Below are 15,933 nucleotides of genomic sequence, written 5' to 3' on the forward strand. Positions count from 1 at the left end.
TTGGAATAAGTTGATAAAATGCCCTGTCTACCCTCCCATACTCCAAAGTGAACTCTATCGATAGTGTGACAGTTCTTTTGTGTCCTTATTCTTGCATTCACACACGCGCACATACACAAGTGCACACACAGGGCACATATGCCTTTAAAAGACATATGGCACTTTCTTGTACATACAGTTGTATGAAAGTAATTGTTTGACTACAGCTTCTCTGATTTGGTGAAAAAAAATACTATCTCTTCAAATCTGTTACCAGCTATTGTATTCAAACCGTGGGACCAACTAAAACTATTCAATTCATCAGAATTTTTTATGCAAATAGCCTTACTGTAATAATAATTTTGTAAAAATAATTTACTTTAAGTTGGGGGGGGGCTGTGGTAGACAAAGGGGTGTTTTTTTTTGTTTTTGTTTCCAAAAAATTGAATCCAAAAATTGTCATTAGGTGATTAATGTGTCATAGTTCGGACAGATGGTGGTGTGTAATTCATAATTTGAGAATCTAAAAACAGCAGACTCACAGAAAATATCTTTCTTTTTTTCTAGTTTTCAGTTATGTCCAAACAAAATCTATTACTGTTTTCAAATATTTTGTGAATGTTCAGCACTATAATAGAATTCATCTCATATTTCAAACACTATATTAGAAGCAGTGTTTTTAAAGTGTTTGAATTTTAAAGCAATACCTAAAAATGACTAGGTGTTACTTGTTATAATGTTTAGTTTTTAAATAACAAGGATCTTTATGAAAATGACCATGACAAAAATATTTCTTATAGTTGTAGAAGAAATGACACCTCTTTAGAACTCAACCAGAAATTCTTAAAGTTAATTCAATGGAAATAGAGCAATGTAGCCACCTAGCACTTCAAAATATGACCAAGCCCTGCATACTGATATCTTAGTAAGAAGAAAGTAGAGTTGACATAGTCAGGTGTAATAAGAACTATAACTTCCATGATAATAAGAGAGCAATGACAAAAATGTCAAAGGTGTAGACACCCAGAATGTTAATTTATTAGAACGTGACTTTACACTGATTAATTATATGCTCCTCAAAATATCTGGAGTGCATAAGAAAAGTTAATTGAAGCATTTCATTTTGAACACGCTACTAAAATTAGTTTTAAATAAGTAATAGAGAACTGATTTCAAAATTGTAAGTATGTGGAATTCAATCTGTAAATTCTAAATGTGCTATATAAAAATAATAGTAATGAAGATGATGATGGTGGCTATAAAATATTCATGAAAATATTTATATTCACTTGATTCCACTGAACATGATTATATTGAATCAGAAAACTTAGAAGCTGTTTAGAATCTCAGAATTATCTTTTTGGGGGCTAATCTGAAGATTATAAAATCTTTTTTAGAGTGAGGCATAGTTAAAAACAACATACCCAAACAGAGAAAATCACAAGTTAGGATTTCAGAATCATTTCAATAGCAAAAAACTAAAGTTTTCAAATCTCCTCAAATAGGTCAGAAATACATTATTTAAATACATATATGCAATACAATCATAAGTATTTCCTTAATTTAACAAATAATTACTGAAGGCTAAAGAGATAGGGCATGGTCATTTTCCTCAAAGATTCATATCTGGAAAATCTCCTGATTAGCTTCTTTGTAATCAATGTGCGGCCCCAAAATAAAGCTGTATGCTTTGATAAATATATTTTATTTTTAGAGAGAGGGGTGCAGTGGGGAGAAAGAATCTTTAAGCAGGCTCCACACTCAGCCCTGAGCCCCAGGCAGGGCTGGATCTCTGGACCCTAAGATCACAACCTGAGTTGAAATCAAGAGTTGGATGCTTAACCGACTGAGCCACCCAGGCACCCCTACAAATATTCTTAAATTAACATTCAGTAATTAAGATAGCCTTCCTTATTTTTTTTTAAGATTTTATTTATTTATTCATGAGAGGCATAGAGAGAGGCAGAGACACAGGCAGAGGGAGGAGAAGCAGGCTCCACGCAGGAGCCCTATGTGGGACTTGATCCCAGAACTCCGGGATCACGTCCTGAGGCAAAGGCAAATGCTCAACTGCTGAGCCACCCAGGCTTCCCGATAGCCTTCCTTATTAACTAAACTAAAATACTATAATTTTCTGTAAAATCTCATTTGCTATCGTCAGATGGTGTCAATGATTTCAGGAAACTGATGTACTGTTGGTTTCTCTTGACCTATAACAAGGAGCACTTCCAGATTCCCAGCTAACCTAAAGTACCTTTCTTTAGTGGCAATGCTATTTCCCATCTTCATTTAAAACTGATTTTAAGACCTCCTAAATTGCTGACCCTATCACCTATCAACATTTCTTTGAACAGAAGTTTGAATTTATGGTAATAGTAATTGGGATATCCTTATAAGCATTAAAAGATTGCTCTTACAGAGTTAAGCTATAATATCAACAATTAACAAATCTAAGGCAGGAATGTAAAATAACACTAAAGAAAATGAATCGGTCCTAGGCCAGTAAAATTGGTTGTAACCTGATTATATATACTAATGTAAGTTAAAGACTGAATCTGCAGGATTTAGCCAAGGAAGCTGAGGGGGAAAAAATGACTCCCAGAAGTATTTTGTCTACACCTATATATATGAAATCTAAATCCATGTCCATTCAGGCAAGAAGGAATCAAAGGACTTAACTATAACATACAAATGGCAATGCTATCTCTATTGTGATGCTGAATATATTAGGCTCTCTTAGTGTGATGCCATTAAACATCTGAATTATATAACTAACTCCTTTTGTTCAGATCCTTGTTCACCAAGTGACCTTGTTGATTACCCAAAATGATCTCCTCAAGCCAACTGGAGTGATCCTCTCTTGGTTGGGTTTTTTTGTTTTATTTTTAATAAAGGTATTGACATAAACTGGTCTTCTGATTTTAAATGCCAATTTCATAAACTTGTTTCATGTATGTCAATCCTGAGATATGGATCCACTCTAAATGTAGAGCCAATCAATTTTGAGAAATTGCAAGGCTTATGGCCAAATCCTGCATGATAACATTTCCCCAAGAAATGAGGAAATGTTATCCTGTAGGAACCTGTCTTAGAAGCTTGTTGCATTTTTTGCCTCTGTTTCATTGTGCATCTTCAAATTTATATACTTTTGAACAATTCTTGGTGGTAAAAGGTGAGAAACAACTCACTTATCTACAATGGATATAAATCATGGTAAGTACACCATACTTATTTACTTCTAAATGCAAAAGGATTATTAATATCTCAAATAGATTCATTTGGACCCTGAAAGACAATATCCCTCTCTACAAAAACCCTAACATAGTTTTTGTGCCTCAGCATCAGCAGTGCATCACACAAAGTAACTGCTTAATAAATGTTTACTGGATCAATGATTGAAAGATGAAAAATATCTCTCTAGAGAGTTCTGAATCTCCATATACAGGAAATCTCAAAGTATTTCCATCATTAACATTCATTTGGAATTCTATGGTGTCTTGGGTAATCAGCACTTACATTTTTAAGATGGAGTTCTGTAATAGATATTTTGAGGTAATAAATATATCAATTAGGATGTATTTTTATATCATACTATATCACACTCTAGGTAATTTTACCCCAACAGGCACAATATTATAAACTTTAAAAAAATTAGCTAGGTATCAAATCATTTTCAAATAATATATATCATGTATGTATATTTATCTTCAAGTTTTTAGAAAAGCGCTGGATAAAAGTACTAAATATTTTGGCTCTTAAAGTGGCAGAACTGGCTAGCATGTAGATAACATCATTCCTCATGTATTTTAGATTATATTTATATAGAAATTTATATTTATATAGAAATTTATATAGATTAGATTTATAAAGAAATAGGTTACAGAGTAAAGAAAAATCATTATAGTAAAATCACTGGAGTGTACGGTATACATTAGCTTTATGATTTTTTAAAATAAATAACCACAGAAATTATGATATAAAATGTACCACAAAAATTTAAAGAGAAGGATTGGCATATTTTGTTCAAAATGCGGTTAAGTCAATCACATCAACTAATCCAACTTCTGAGACTGGCATAAAAGGACTCCATGAAACAGGGAGAGGGCATTGAAACCTATACTCACACATTTCAACATAGAGTCTTGACTTAATGGGGCAACTAGGAATAAAGTCACTGATCAAATGCTGGGACTTCCTTATGGGAGAATTTTTTTTAAGTCCTAAATTATTGTTAAAGTAATATAGTAGCAAAGTAACCAAATCGCAATCTATCTATGAGATTAGGAAAATTCACACTCCAGTCCATCTGTCCATATGTCTGATTGCCATCTTCTCAGAAATCCTACAGATGATTCAAACTCTCTGGATTCAGAACTAAACTAAACTACATCTTTTCCTGGAAACCTCTCTAGTATATACTATCCTCCCTGATGGAACCTACTGCCATTTATCCAATAATCGACGGATCATCATCATGAACTTCCTTCTCTCCTTAACCCTACTATCCAAGTCCTATCCACTTTGAGCTGCGAAATATTTCCCAAATCCTTCTCTTCTTTTTTATCCCCACTACCACTAGCTCTCACAACTTCTCACTCAACAATTGCAATACCTGTTTAAAATACTCCAGCCTCTAGACACGTCTCCATGCACAGTCTTTTCTCCCACAGTATGGCCAGTGTGATCCCACAACAATCAAGACAGAAGTCATCTGCTTTGTTAAATCCCTCGACTCCCCTGAAAATGAAATCCAAATTTTCTCCTATATACAGTATTCCATGATTTTGTCCTGATTGTCCAGAGTCATCTCTAGCCTCAAAGCCTATGCACCAACCTCACACTCTAGAAATACCAACTGCTTTTATTTCCCAGAACATATATTATTTCTCAGCTCCCATTGTGGATGCATCCTTTATACGGAAAAAGCCTTCCACTCCTCTTCTAAATCCTATTCCTTCAATAAGTTTCAGCTCAACCAGCCTCCGTCTCTAAGAAGACTTCCTGAACTAGTATCACCGTCCACTTCCCATTATAATCAGAACATTGAGCATACCATAGTATAATGCCCTGCTTAAATGCCTTTCAAACTAGAGCATGAGCTCCTGGAGTACAGTGTACTATTCACCTTTGGATTCGCCTTGCAGTGCCTGATGCATTAAAGGTAGTCTATAAACTTGCTGAATTAATCAATTAGAATGATGCTGCAACATGGCAAATGCCTAGAAGTGATAATTATAGTTTTTAAGCTTACTTCAAATTTAAAACAAATAAATTACCCCAAAATGCACAATTAGTAACAATCTGGCCTACAACATGATTAGGTATCATCAAATAAGAATTTATGGTATTACCAGAAGCATCAAGTGAAGTAAAATTTTAGATACAGACCTTCAAAAAAAGAATTGATTATAGATATGAATAGGTTTAAGTGGATTTCTTTCTTTTACCGTTCTTTTTTTTTTTTTAAAGATTTTATTTATCTATTCATGAGAGACACAGAGAAAGAGAAAGAGAGAGAGAAAGGCAGAGACACAGGCAGAGTGAGAAGCAGATGCCATGCAGGGAGCTCGACATGGGACTCCATCCCAGGACTCGATTCTGGGACTGGATCCCGGGACTCCAGGACCACACCGTAGGCCGAAAGCAGGCACTAAACACTGAGCCACACAGGGATCCTCTCTTTTACCATTCTTAATGACCAATATCTTTGGAGCACCGAAGGTAAGCAATGATTTCTTTACATACAGCCAACAACATAAAACTACACTCACGAACATTGAAACCTAATAAAAAGAATTTCTAACATACAGACAAATTCTACTTCTTTGTTAATCGAAATCTTCCTAGATATTAAATAATAGAAAGGTTTTTTTTTCAATTTTTACTCTAAATTATTAGAAATCCCTATCTCTGTTCCACACAGTAAAAAGGAAAGAGCAAAAGACCTAAATTTCAAACAGAAATGGATTTGGAAATAAACTCTTTTTATTATGAGCCACTGATCGATGATAAAGTACCTTGACTGCTCTGAGCAATACCAGTAGTGATTATTTATTGAATTTAAGCATGTTCTTGGTGCATGCTTTGTGTATATTCATTTAAAACTCACAGCAGTCCACTGAAGCAGGTATGGCTTATCCCCATTCTACAGGTATGGAAACTGGAGCTCAGAGACATGAAGTAACATGCCTAAGGGCACACAGCAAGTTAATAGCAAAGCAGGAATTCTAACACAGGCATGTGTAACTCCAAAGCCCATATTTTTAACCACTTATAATCTGCTGCTTCTGTGCCCTATTCTGTATTATAAAATGAAGCATGGGCTCTGCGCTCAGCTTGGAGTCTACTTGGGATTCTCTCTCTCCCTCTGCTCCCACTCTGCTCTCTCACTTTCTCTCTCTCTCTCAGATAGATAGATAGATAGATAGATAGATAGATAGATAGATAAAATCTTTTTTTAAAATGGAGTAACTACTTCTCTCACAGAGCTATCATTGAGACTAAGTGAAATAATAGGGATCCATCTAGCATAGTGCTGGACTTCCTATATATACTCAATAAATTATATCCCCCGTCCTTTTCTCACTCGAGTGCTGATTAAACATTTATAATAAGGAATACATTGTTCCTAAATACTCCTTACCTCTTTCAAAGCATAGATAGTCTGTGTCTTGATTAATTCCAAAAGGAAAATGCTACCCAATCAATAAATATATTTGACCTAAATAGATATAAAGGGAAAAAAAAAATCAAAGAAAAACAGCACATTCTATCTCATTTTACAACTGTGGCCCTGCTATTGATCTTTCAGAACTTCATTAGATCAAAATACATCAGTATTAAAAGTTAGGAGAAAGAACAAGGAACCCAGAGAGCTCAATTCATTGAAGCTTGAAGAAAGACTCCCAAAGAACTTCACCAATCATGTTACATTAAAAAAAAAAAAAATGTACTTCCAGTGGGAAAGACATATTTGACAAAGACAGAGACAATAAGGATAACACTTCTATAGGAATACAGGCCTTTATTCTCATGCTGAGGCAGCCTAAAAATGCCAAGAGGGGGAAATGAGGGGCAAAGACAAATATACAGCATTTCTGCTGTTAATTCCCTGCCCATACATACTTCCTTTAGTTTCCTTTTTTTTTTTTTTTTTTAAGTCACAACCACGATACTTAACTTTGATTGATAGGTGTAAAGAAATCAAATCAAACTCTTCTCCTAATTTCCCAACAAGTAAAAATTAAATGTAGGTTGGGTATACACGTAAACCTAAGTACAACAACTCAAAACAGTGAGTTTTTATATCAAGCCCATTTGGTGTTACATTAGGGTGTATCCCATGAAAATCCAACCAAGGGTGACTGCCAAACCAAGCTACAGAAGACAATTCAGAAAGCTGGTGAGTCCCATAATATAAACTATATTTTTTAAAGTGCATGAGAGCATCTGCTTAACAAGATTATCTGCTATCACTCTGCCCTCATAATAACCTTCCTCTACTTCTGTAATACAGTTTTGTCACTAAAACATGGGTCAGTATTGGACAAGGCGGACACACTGAGATAATGACATTATAAAGAGAGAACAGTTAAGTGATCTAACTAACCCGCAAGGTAACATCACAGTTTTTTTGGTCCAATCCTGACAACTCCCTCCTTTTGTTAAGAGACCTACAAGGTCAACCGATTTCTTCAGATCTCCATTTCTACATAAGAAAAATGGAAAACGTAATATACTTCTGCTTCACTAGGCTCTAAAAATGGAAACTCACTAAGAAAAAAAATGAATGTGTAGCACTATGAAAAGAATAAACTAGATTCCCTGACCTGATTATTGGTCAGAGTCTTGTAAAACTAGAATTACTACTTCTTCCAATTCCATACATGCCACCTGGCCATCAAACTGACTGGTAAATAGTATTGACTGCAAAGTTGATCCATGTAAAAAGTCTTAAAGTAATAGAAACAAAATCTGTGCCACAGTGTATTTTCATACCATTAGCTATCTCCAAGGAACATTTACTTATTGGCATTATAAAAGTAGAAGATAAAGATTAATTATGAATTTTTGAACTTTAATTTCTTAAAATAGTAAGCAGCATGTATAGATGGAACAATTTGAAACCGATACTGAAGCAACTATGCAAGAACTGGAATTAAGCTAACCCAGAAACAGAAGGAATCACAAAGTAAGTAAGACTCATCTGAATGGCCAAAATACAATATGGATTATTTTTATATTGTTCTGTCTGAGTTGTCTGTCTCAGATTCTTAACTTCCAGAGTCTATTTTTAAAATCACTTAACACTGTGTATTTCCAGTAGCCATCAAGGCATATACTGTCATCCCTGACACCGAAGATTGTCAGCGGACTCAATATGTACACTAATGATCTCAGGCAACAATGCCCATCTTCTTATCAAAGAGATCCTATTCCATAAGAAAAAGTCTAAAGTTCTCTAAGAAAATTCATTCTAAAACACAGGAAATAACTACTGTAAAATGTTAAGATCAGTATTACCCTTTACTTTTTAAGATTACCTTACATGCTGAATTTTAAAACCAAAAGCCGGCAGACAATATAACATTTTTAGTTTTCCCCCAAGTTGCCAATGCTCTTTTCCTAGCACTGTCAAATAATGATAGCTGCTGTCATTATTTTTTATACAATAGCTGGCAGCAAGTTGTACAGACACCCTTCATCTTAGAATAGTCATCAAATAACCTAAACAAATGACTAGGACCTTGTGGTAAAACTGACCAGTTTCCTAAAACCAAAAGAAGTGGTCTATCACAGGTTATTGATACTTTACTGCCAGAATGTTACTTTATGGGAAAAAAAAAAAAAAAAAAAAAGGTTTTTTAATTCCTTTAAAGCTGTTTTAAAATAACTTTCTCCCTTGTACACATACAATCCTGTCCTTTCCTTGGTGCTCCTGGAGGCTATCTTAATCTATCATAAAGGTATTCCCATTTACTTTTGGCTTAAATACCTTCAATCAAAATTTCAATTCTGTTTTTGGACGCAACAGCCCTTCAGGAAGTGTATTTGAAGATATATATATATATATCCTGCAGAAAAAAAATAAGCTATTTTCATTTGATAAAGTTCAACAATGCATTTAAATGGATTTAGGAAAACCAGTCATCTCTGCCACAAGCAATTTGACAGGCCCAGCGCACACTCATAAATTATTCCAAGTTACAGAAAAACATCTGAATGACGGATTTTAGGTCTCTTGTTCTAAGTAAGAGACAAGAGTCCCTCTTTACTACTATTTGCTCGGGCAATCTAAAATGCTGATATTCTCCTAGATCTAACAGAAAGGAAAAATGGGTATCTTCTCCATCTAACACCTAAGTGGGTAACCTAGATACTGTAAAGACAGGCTACATAAAGGATGCAACAGACAGCTCTGAAGTGAGAGCCAAATATTTCACCTGCAACTCTTCGGAAAAAGAACGCGAAAACACATGCAGCTTAGCCAAAAACCGTATTAACATGGAATTGCCATAGGCTAGTAAGTTTGGGTAAAAAAAACAAAACAAAACAAAACTCTTGTACCAAACATAATTTTACTGTTGTTGGCTGGGTGAGGAAAGCTCAAATGTGAAAAGCACAGTTCTTTTTTGTTCAAATTGATCATGCCCACACTCTGCGATGTTTACTTAAAAATAAATGGGTGAGCTGCTTTTTTGAAGAGTACTTGCAAAACCAAAATCAAATTCACAAATAAAGGAGCCAATTAACACGCATTTTCCTGCTGATATCCTAGTGGTGGGTAGGGGGTGATAGCTAAAAAGTCTATGATTATTCAAAGTTCCTCAAGTTTCTAAAGCCGGTACTTAAATCTTCTAAGAGAAATTTTCCTATCAATCTATCTTTACTCTTTAGGAAATGAAACAGAAATTACCAGAGAAATAAAAAAATCTATTTTACCAAGCAACTAATAACATTAAATGTTAAAATCTAAAAATTGTACTAACTACACTGTAGTAGTATAACTTGTCAAATTATAGCCAACTAGCCAAAAAAATAAATTAATGTTACAAGATCCATTATAAAAGATTAACATTATAATTTAATATCCATTCACTCACTCTCTATTAATTTTTCTTTCTATGTGATAAAGGATTTTTAACGATTGCTTCCAGAATGAAATCTCCTGGGAAATACTTCCCATTAATAAAAAGAAAACTTTTATATAGGTAAATTCATATAGTTCAATCAAAATTTCAAGTCAATAGCTACAACCACTTAAAGTTAATGAACTACAAAATGTATTTAATAGTACTTTATATACTTTTGCTTATACTTCAGAAGTCTTTACTATTTACAAAGTTAGTAGTTTTATAACAACCTCAAGTTTTGAGAACTATAAGAGGAAACTGGAAAGAACATTTGTTCTCTCTGGATAATCAGAATTAACTTGAGAATATGTTCATAATTTAGTAGCTGATTCAGTTTCCTTTAGTTATTAAATCTTTGTTTAAAAAAAAAAAAAAAAAGCTAAGAAACTGCCTTACCCTCACATATTACCCAAATAGAAAACTTTTAAATTAAGTTATATTTACATATAAGTCAGATGTCCTTTCTACAGAAGAATTTAACACATACAAAAGTATAAGGGAAACACGGTATTTCATATTACGTTTGAGGAAGAGTAACAGAGCATTTGCACTTAATAACTAAACTGGTAAAAACATTATAATTAAGAGAAAACAAACCATATTCTTAATGAAGTATTTTGTCTTCTGTACGGACAGCAGAGAAGTTGCTCTTTTATTACCAAAAAACAACGTTTACTACATCAATGAATGACTCTATCAAAAATAGTAGCCCAAACTTGTCTATTCCTGCAAGTTCAAAACATCCTTCCTAATTTTCACAGTTCTCTGGAGAGGGTAAAACAAAACGCTTTCACTTTGTTAGAGAAATGGATTTAAATCAGGTCCATAAATTTCCAATTACACTTCACTTCCATCACTTTGGTGAAGAAACTTGCACGTATTAAAAAAAAAAAAAAAAAGAAAAAGTAATACTGCAATTCTCCCACTGATGGATTAGCTTTGTACCAAGGCAATATAAAATTATTTCTTTTCTTTTTTTTTTTTTTTTTTTTTCTGTGAAGAGTCCTTTGGAAGGGACTTGTTTCCATATTCTTTTATCTAACAACAACAACAAATCTAGTCATAAACCTGGCAAGTCAAAACAATAACCAGCAAAGTCTAACATTTCTTACCTGATACAGGTAAGCACCAGCTCCCAAATGCCACCTTGGGATAGGTCAGACTAGTAAGCAGGCTCATGTTTTATGATACTAGAATGAACAGGAATAAATCTGTGTTGTTCTTTCTTTAGCAAAATCTATAGCAGCTACTACACCACAATGTGAGAGGACCCTAAAGACCTAACAAATTCAAGTGTGTCGCTAGAGAAATAGGGAAAAAAAAAAATCATAAAATGAAGACTTACTGCTTGTCATGTGACTTGGTGAGGCGAGCTGTCCATTGGGTGTGCTTGAGGTGAGGTCAATTGCCATATTGGAGTGCTCTCTTTCAGGTGAAAGCTCATTGTCACCTGCTTTCACAAAATAAAATCTTTCAGTCTCTGTTCATTGTCACATAAAATCTAATTACCAACTTTGCTTCATACATGCAGAGGCATGCATAGCCTTGAAATTTTAATGCAATACATCTTTCCCTTAAAAGAAACTATCAGGAATTTTAATTTAGAAATATATAGCAAATGAATGAAATAATGAAGAGCCACCCCAGCCCACAATAAAAAAAAAAGAAATTACAAAATTTGATTATCACAATAATCTTAACTGTAAAATGAGGGCAACTGAAAGAGTTGATTTCTAAAGTATTTTTCTGTTGAAAAAATAAGTTTTCTTTGAACATCTAATTTAACTATTAAGCACAAGGTAATTTATAACGAGCATTTTCCAAAATGCTGAGTATCAGAGAGCTGGATGTCAAAAAAGGAAAGTTGGCTAAAAAAAAAAAAGGTCGACTTAAGGAGCTTTCACATTATGTGTCAAAAAATTAGGTTACAGAGTAGTAAATATTTAGTACACGCCATATTAGTAGACATATATGTAACCTGACTTATTCTAAACTTAGAGTAAAATAAATGAAAACCCTCCAGTGGAAAAGTGTTGACCTGCTAAGCCAGTCACTACTGACTAAACATACTATCATTAATAGAGTAGGTATATTCCTATTATTTCCCTCGTTTTGTTTCTCTGCTGGTATTTTTCTCAGACTCATTTAAAGGTGAAACTGTGAACAGACAGAAAATAAGAGTACAGAATCCCTGATTAAAACATAATTCAGAAGATAAAATACAGGCAACACAAATGCAATTTTATTACCAATAACAAATTAGTGAAAATGAATACTTACACGTTATATAGCCATCAATAGCCTCTGTTTCCATAGTCAAAGTGCAGTGCTGCAATACAAAAGATGATACCCTTAACACAATGATTCCTTTCAGTATCTGCCATTAAATGCTTAACTTATTTGAAGCTCCAAGCAGTTAGCCCATGTTGCTGCTCCTGCAACCTGTGCCCAAGAAACATACTACAGTACTGTATGTGCTCATTTGCAAGTCACTGAACTCTTTCTGCAAATGATCTGATTCCTGCTGGAGATAGGATAGGAAAGATAAGTGTGCTGTGAGATGGCCTGTAGCGAGAAAGGAATGACTCTGTTAATCAGAATTTACTTAAAGAAAAAAAAAACAGGGAGGGTACACCTCAAATGTGCCAGCTTTCCCTGGGATTTAAGTATTTTACCACTCACTACTTCCCACAATCACACTGCAGTTTGAGGACTTCCCTGGTATACAGATAGCTCTATTCACAATTGTTGCAAGTTGGTTCATCATGTTCTAATAGGGAGGGGGGAGGACAAACAAACATAAGAAAACAAAACAAAACAAAAATTTAGTGCCCAAGTGTGTCTCGAAGGTTTCTGCAGCAGTCACCCTACTCCCAGACTTGTATTGACATTTTAGCCTACACTAAGTTCTGTGTAAGCACCTGTTCAATGTAACCTTAATTTCCTGCCAGACGAAGGTTGGATACAAATGCCAAGCCAACTTAATACATTCTGATTTTGAAAATTTCACCAACTTTTTTTTTTTTTTTTTTTTTTGCTCTTGGGAAGGGGATCACTTTTTCAAAAGTTTGGGGAATTATTTTCATGCACCAATGACACAAAACAAGAACTTAATTCTCAGAAACAAAAGTAAATTGTATGAGATGACACCCCCTAGCTTTGATTTCACATAATGAAAAGATCGATAAGCTAACTGTATTCTTTGAAGGAAAAAAAGTTTAAAGAATTGACACGTCCTGAGGAGATTTTTACTTTCCCTCCACCCCCCCCCCCCCCTCTGGCCCTGGTCCTTTTTGCCTTTAGTTTCAAAACTCTCACTGCACCAGCAGCTAAATTATTCACAATGAGCCATTTCTGTATTGATCGCCAAGTATATTTAGCCCTGGCTCCTGGAATTTCTCCATTACTTACTGGAAAACAGGCAGCTTCACTTCTTGTCTCCAAAACCACTTCCCTTCTCCCTCCCCTCCCCTTCTTCACCACCACCCTCCCCACCTCCTCCCCCCCCCCAAAAAAAAAACAAAACTTTTCTTTCTTTCTTTATGGAATCATCAGATCAAATTCCCAACTCAGTCCCTACATAGCACTTAAATTTCAACCTGCTGTACTGTTATCAAATTCTTTCAAATTATGATTACATAAGGCTTTCAAGAAAGGCATCCGTAAAGTTTAAAAGGGGGAGCAGTTTCCTCGGATATTTTACAAATGAGTTTATCTCTTTAGCCCTGCACACACAATTTAACACACACATATTCAAAAAAAGAAAAAGAAACGTCAGGGAGAAGCGAAAGAAGTCTGCCCCCATCAATGAAATGGTTACTGACCCTCAGAAGAAGGAAAAGAAAGAAGAAAAAAAGAAGAGGAGAAAGAGAAACGAAATGTACATACAAAAGAAATTGTCCTTTGATTAAAAAAGATTCATCACCATTTCCAGCTCTGTCGGGAGATCTCAGCTTCTTCTAACCCCTCAAAGAGGAGGTGACAATGTCGGGCTGAAGATAAACGGAGAGAGAAAGAAAGAAGTTTTTTCTGTGTTTTCCCCCTTCTCTCTTTCCCTCCCTGGCCCCCTCCACGCCAAGCCCCCTGCAGAGTTCAAGGCGAGGAGGAAGGAAAAGCACTTTACAGGTGGGTCATTCCGAGCCCAAATCCTGCAAACAGATCGGCTGATAAACAAAACCAAGAAATGAGAGAGAAGGAACACCCCCCTCTCCTCCTCCTCCTCCTCCTCCTCCTCCTCCTCCTCCTCCTCCTCCCCCTCCCCCTCGTCCCTTTGGGATGGTCTAGTAGGAAAAGTCACTCAGGAATGGCACCACGTACTTTCAGGAAAGAGGAAAAAAAAAAAAAGAGGGAGAGAGAGAGAGAGAGAGAGGTCAGTCAGTGCTACAGCAATGCGATTAACCAGAAGAGAAAAAACTTGATCCACCGGTTCCTTAAGAATCGACCAAAAGCTAAGACAAGAAAACTGAAAGAAAAGGTGGGGGGGGGGGGGTGCGGAGGGGGGAGGCTGGTAGGAGGGGAGGGGCGGTCAGATCGCAGCCGGGAGCCTAGGCCAACTGCACTGGGCGGCTTTTCGCCCTGGGCACACACACACACAAAATAAAATAATAAAAATAAAAGGGGGAAAAATTTTTAAAAAAAGAAATCAGATCTTCATGCCACCTCTTTCGCCCATACTGGAACCTGTCAAAGTGATTGAGCGGCTGCCTTTGCACATGTGTCATGCCAGCTTCTTCTTCTTTTTTTTTTTTTTTTTTTTTTTTTTTTTTTTTTTTGCTTTTTTTCCCCAAGAATTCCAACAGGATCTGGATATTCCCTTCCTTCCACCAGGACGGCTGGCTGCAAGGTATCTCAAGCTACCCGATCTCTCTCGGAATTCGAGTCAAAACAAAGCACGGCGAGCCCAAAGCCCTGACAGCTGCGGAGCCGCGGGCGGGCGGGTCAGCATCCCCGCAGGCCGGTGCCCCGGGCGGCCGCCCCCGCCGCCCCCGCCGCCCCCGCCGGCCCCGCCGCCCCGCCGCCCCGCTCGCCGCCGCGGGCTCCCTCCCTCCGGCCGCCGCGGAGCCGCCCGCTCCAGCGGCCGCCGTATTGTCACCGGGACCGCTCCACAGCAACAAGTCACTGGATCACAGCACAGTGCAAACCGAGATGCTACCGAATCACGCTTAACTTTGAAAACACTCCCCCCCCCTGCAAATCAGACACGCACATTTATAGACCATCTATGAACCAGAAGACAAATAAAACCAGAGCGGCTCTTCCCCACGCCAAAGCCGAGCGGAGATTTACCTCAGCAGTGCATGCAGTAAAATAATCCCATCACCCTTTTGTTTGTGTTTACTGTTAGTGTATCGCCTCTCTCTCTCTCTCTTTCCTGTGCCTAACGTGTGTTTGTGCACTGCGGTGGGTGGTGGAAACTAAGGCAGTGGATCTGGAGCTAAGGGTAATCCTGTTTTTACTTCCTCCATCTTCAGCGAGGAGCAGGGTTAGCCCGGGACAGCTGGTCAAACCCCGAGAAACCGATCCGCCGGAGCCGGAGCACATCTCCCCCGCCGGCCGGGCTCGCGCAGACGCCCGCGGGCGGAGGGCGGGCCGGCGGCAGTAGCGGCGGCGGCGGCGGCGGCGGCGGCGGAGGCGGCGGCGGCGGCGGCGGCGGGGCCCGGCGCGCGTGCGTGTGGGTGCGTGGGTGCGCGAGCGCGCGTGCGCGGGTGCGCGCGGGCCGGCGACGGCGCGTGTGCGCGGGGCTGCGCTCCGGGCCGCTCGGCGCGCTCGGCAATCGATTACAGGACAAGTGCTGCCCGGCGGCGGCCCCGCGGCGCGCGCA

General features: G+C 37.4%; 1 protein-coding gene across 12 annotated transcripts in view; it reads right to left on the reverse strand.

Moving 5' to 3' along the window:
* The window catches only part of IKZF2 (IKAROS family zinc finger 2), a 154,223-nt gene extending 138,515 nt beyond the window's left edge, over positions 1-15,708 (reverse strand). For 2 of the 12 annotated variants that reach the window (XM_049106502.1, XM_049106494.1), the window contains exons 1-3: positions 15,399-15,708; positions 12,393-12,441; positions 11,458-11,562 (exon numbers count right to left, since the gene is read on the reverse strand). In XM_049106502.1, coding sequence (XP_048962459.1) covers positions 11,458-11,562; positions 12,393-12,426 — 139 coding nt within the window. In that variant the 5' untranslated portion in view covers positions 12,427-12,441; positions 15,399-15,708. Of the gene's footprint in view, positions 1-11,224; positions 11,419-11,457; positions 11,563-12,392; positions 12,442-13,523; positions 13,574-14,000; positions 14,341-14,771; positions 15,088-15,398 lie in introns of those variants that run through there. The other 10 variants (XM_049106501.1, XM_049106493.1, XM_049106492.1 and 7 more) reach the window with 9 other exon arrangements.
* Positions 15,709-15,933: the final 225 nt, after the last annotated feature.

The sequence above is a fragment of the Canis lupus genome, chromosome 37 (genome assembly GCF_003254725.2).
Source record: "Canis lupus dingo isolate Sandy chromosome 37, ASM325472v2, whole genome shotgun sequence".
NCBI classification, from domain to species: domain Eukaryota; kingdom Metazoa; phylum Chordata; class Mammalia; order Carnivora; family Canidae; genus Canis; species Canis lupus.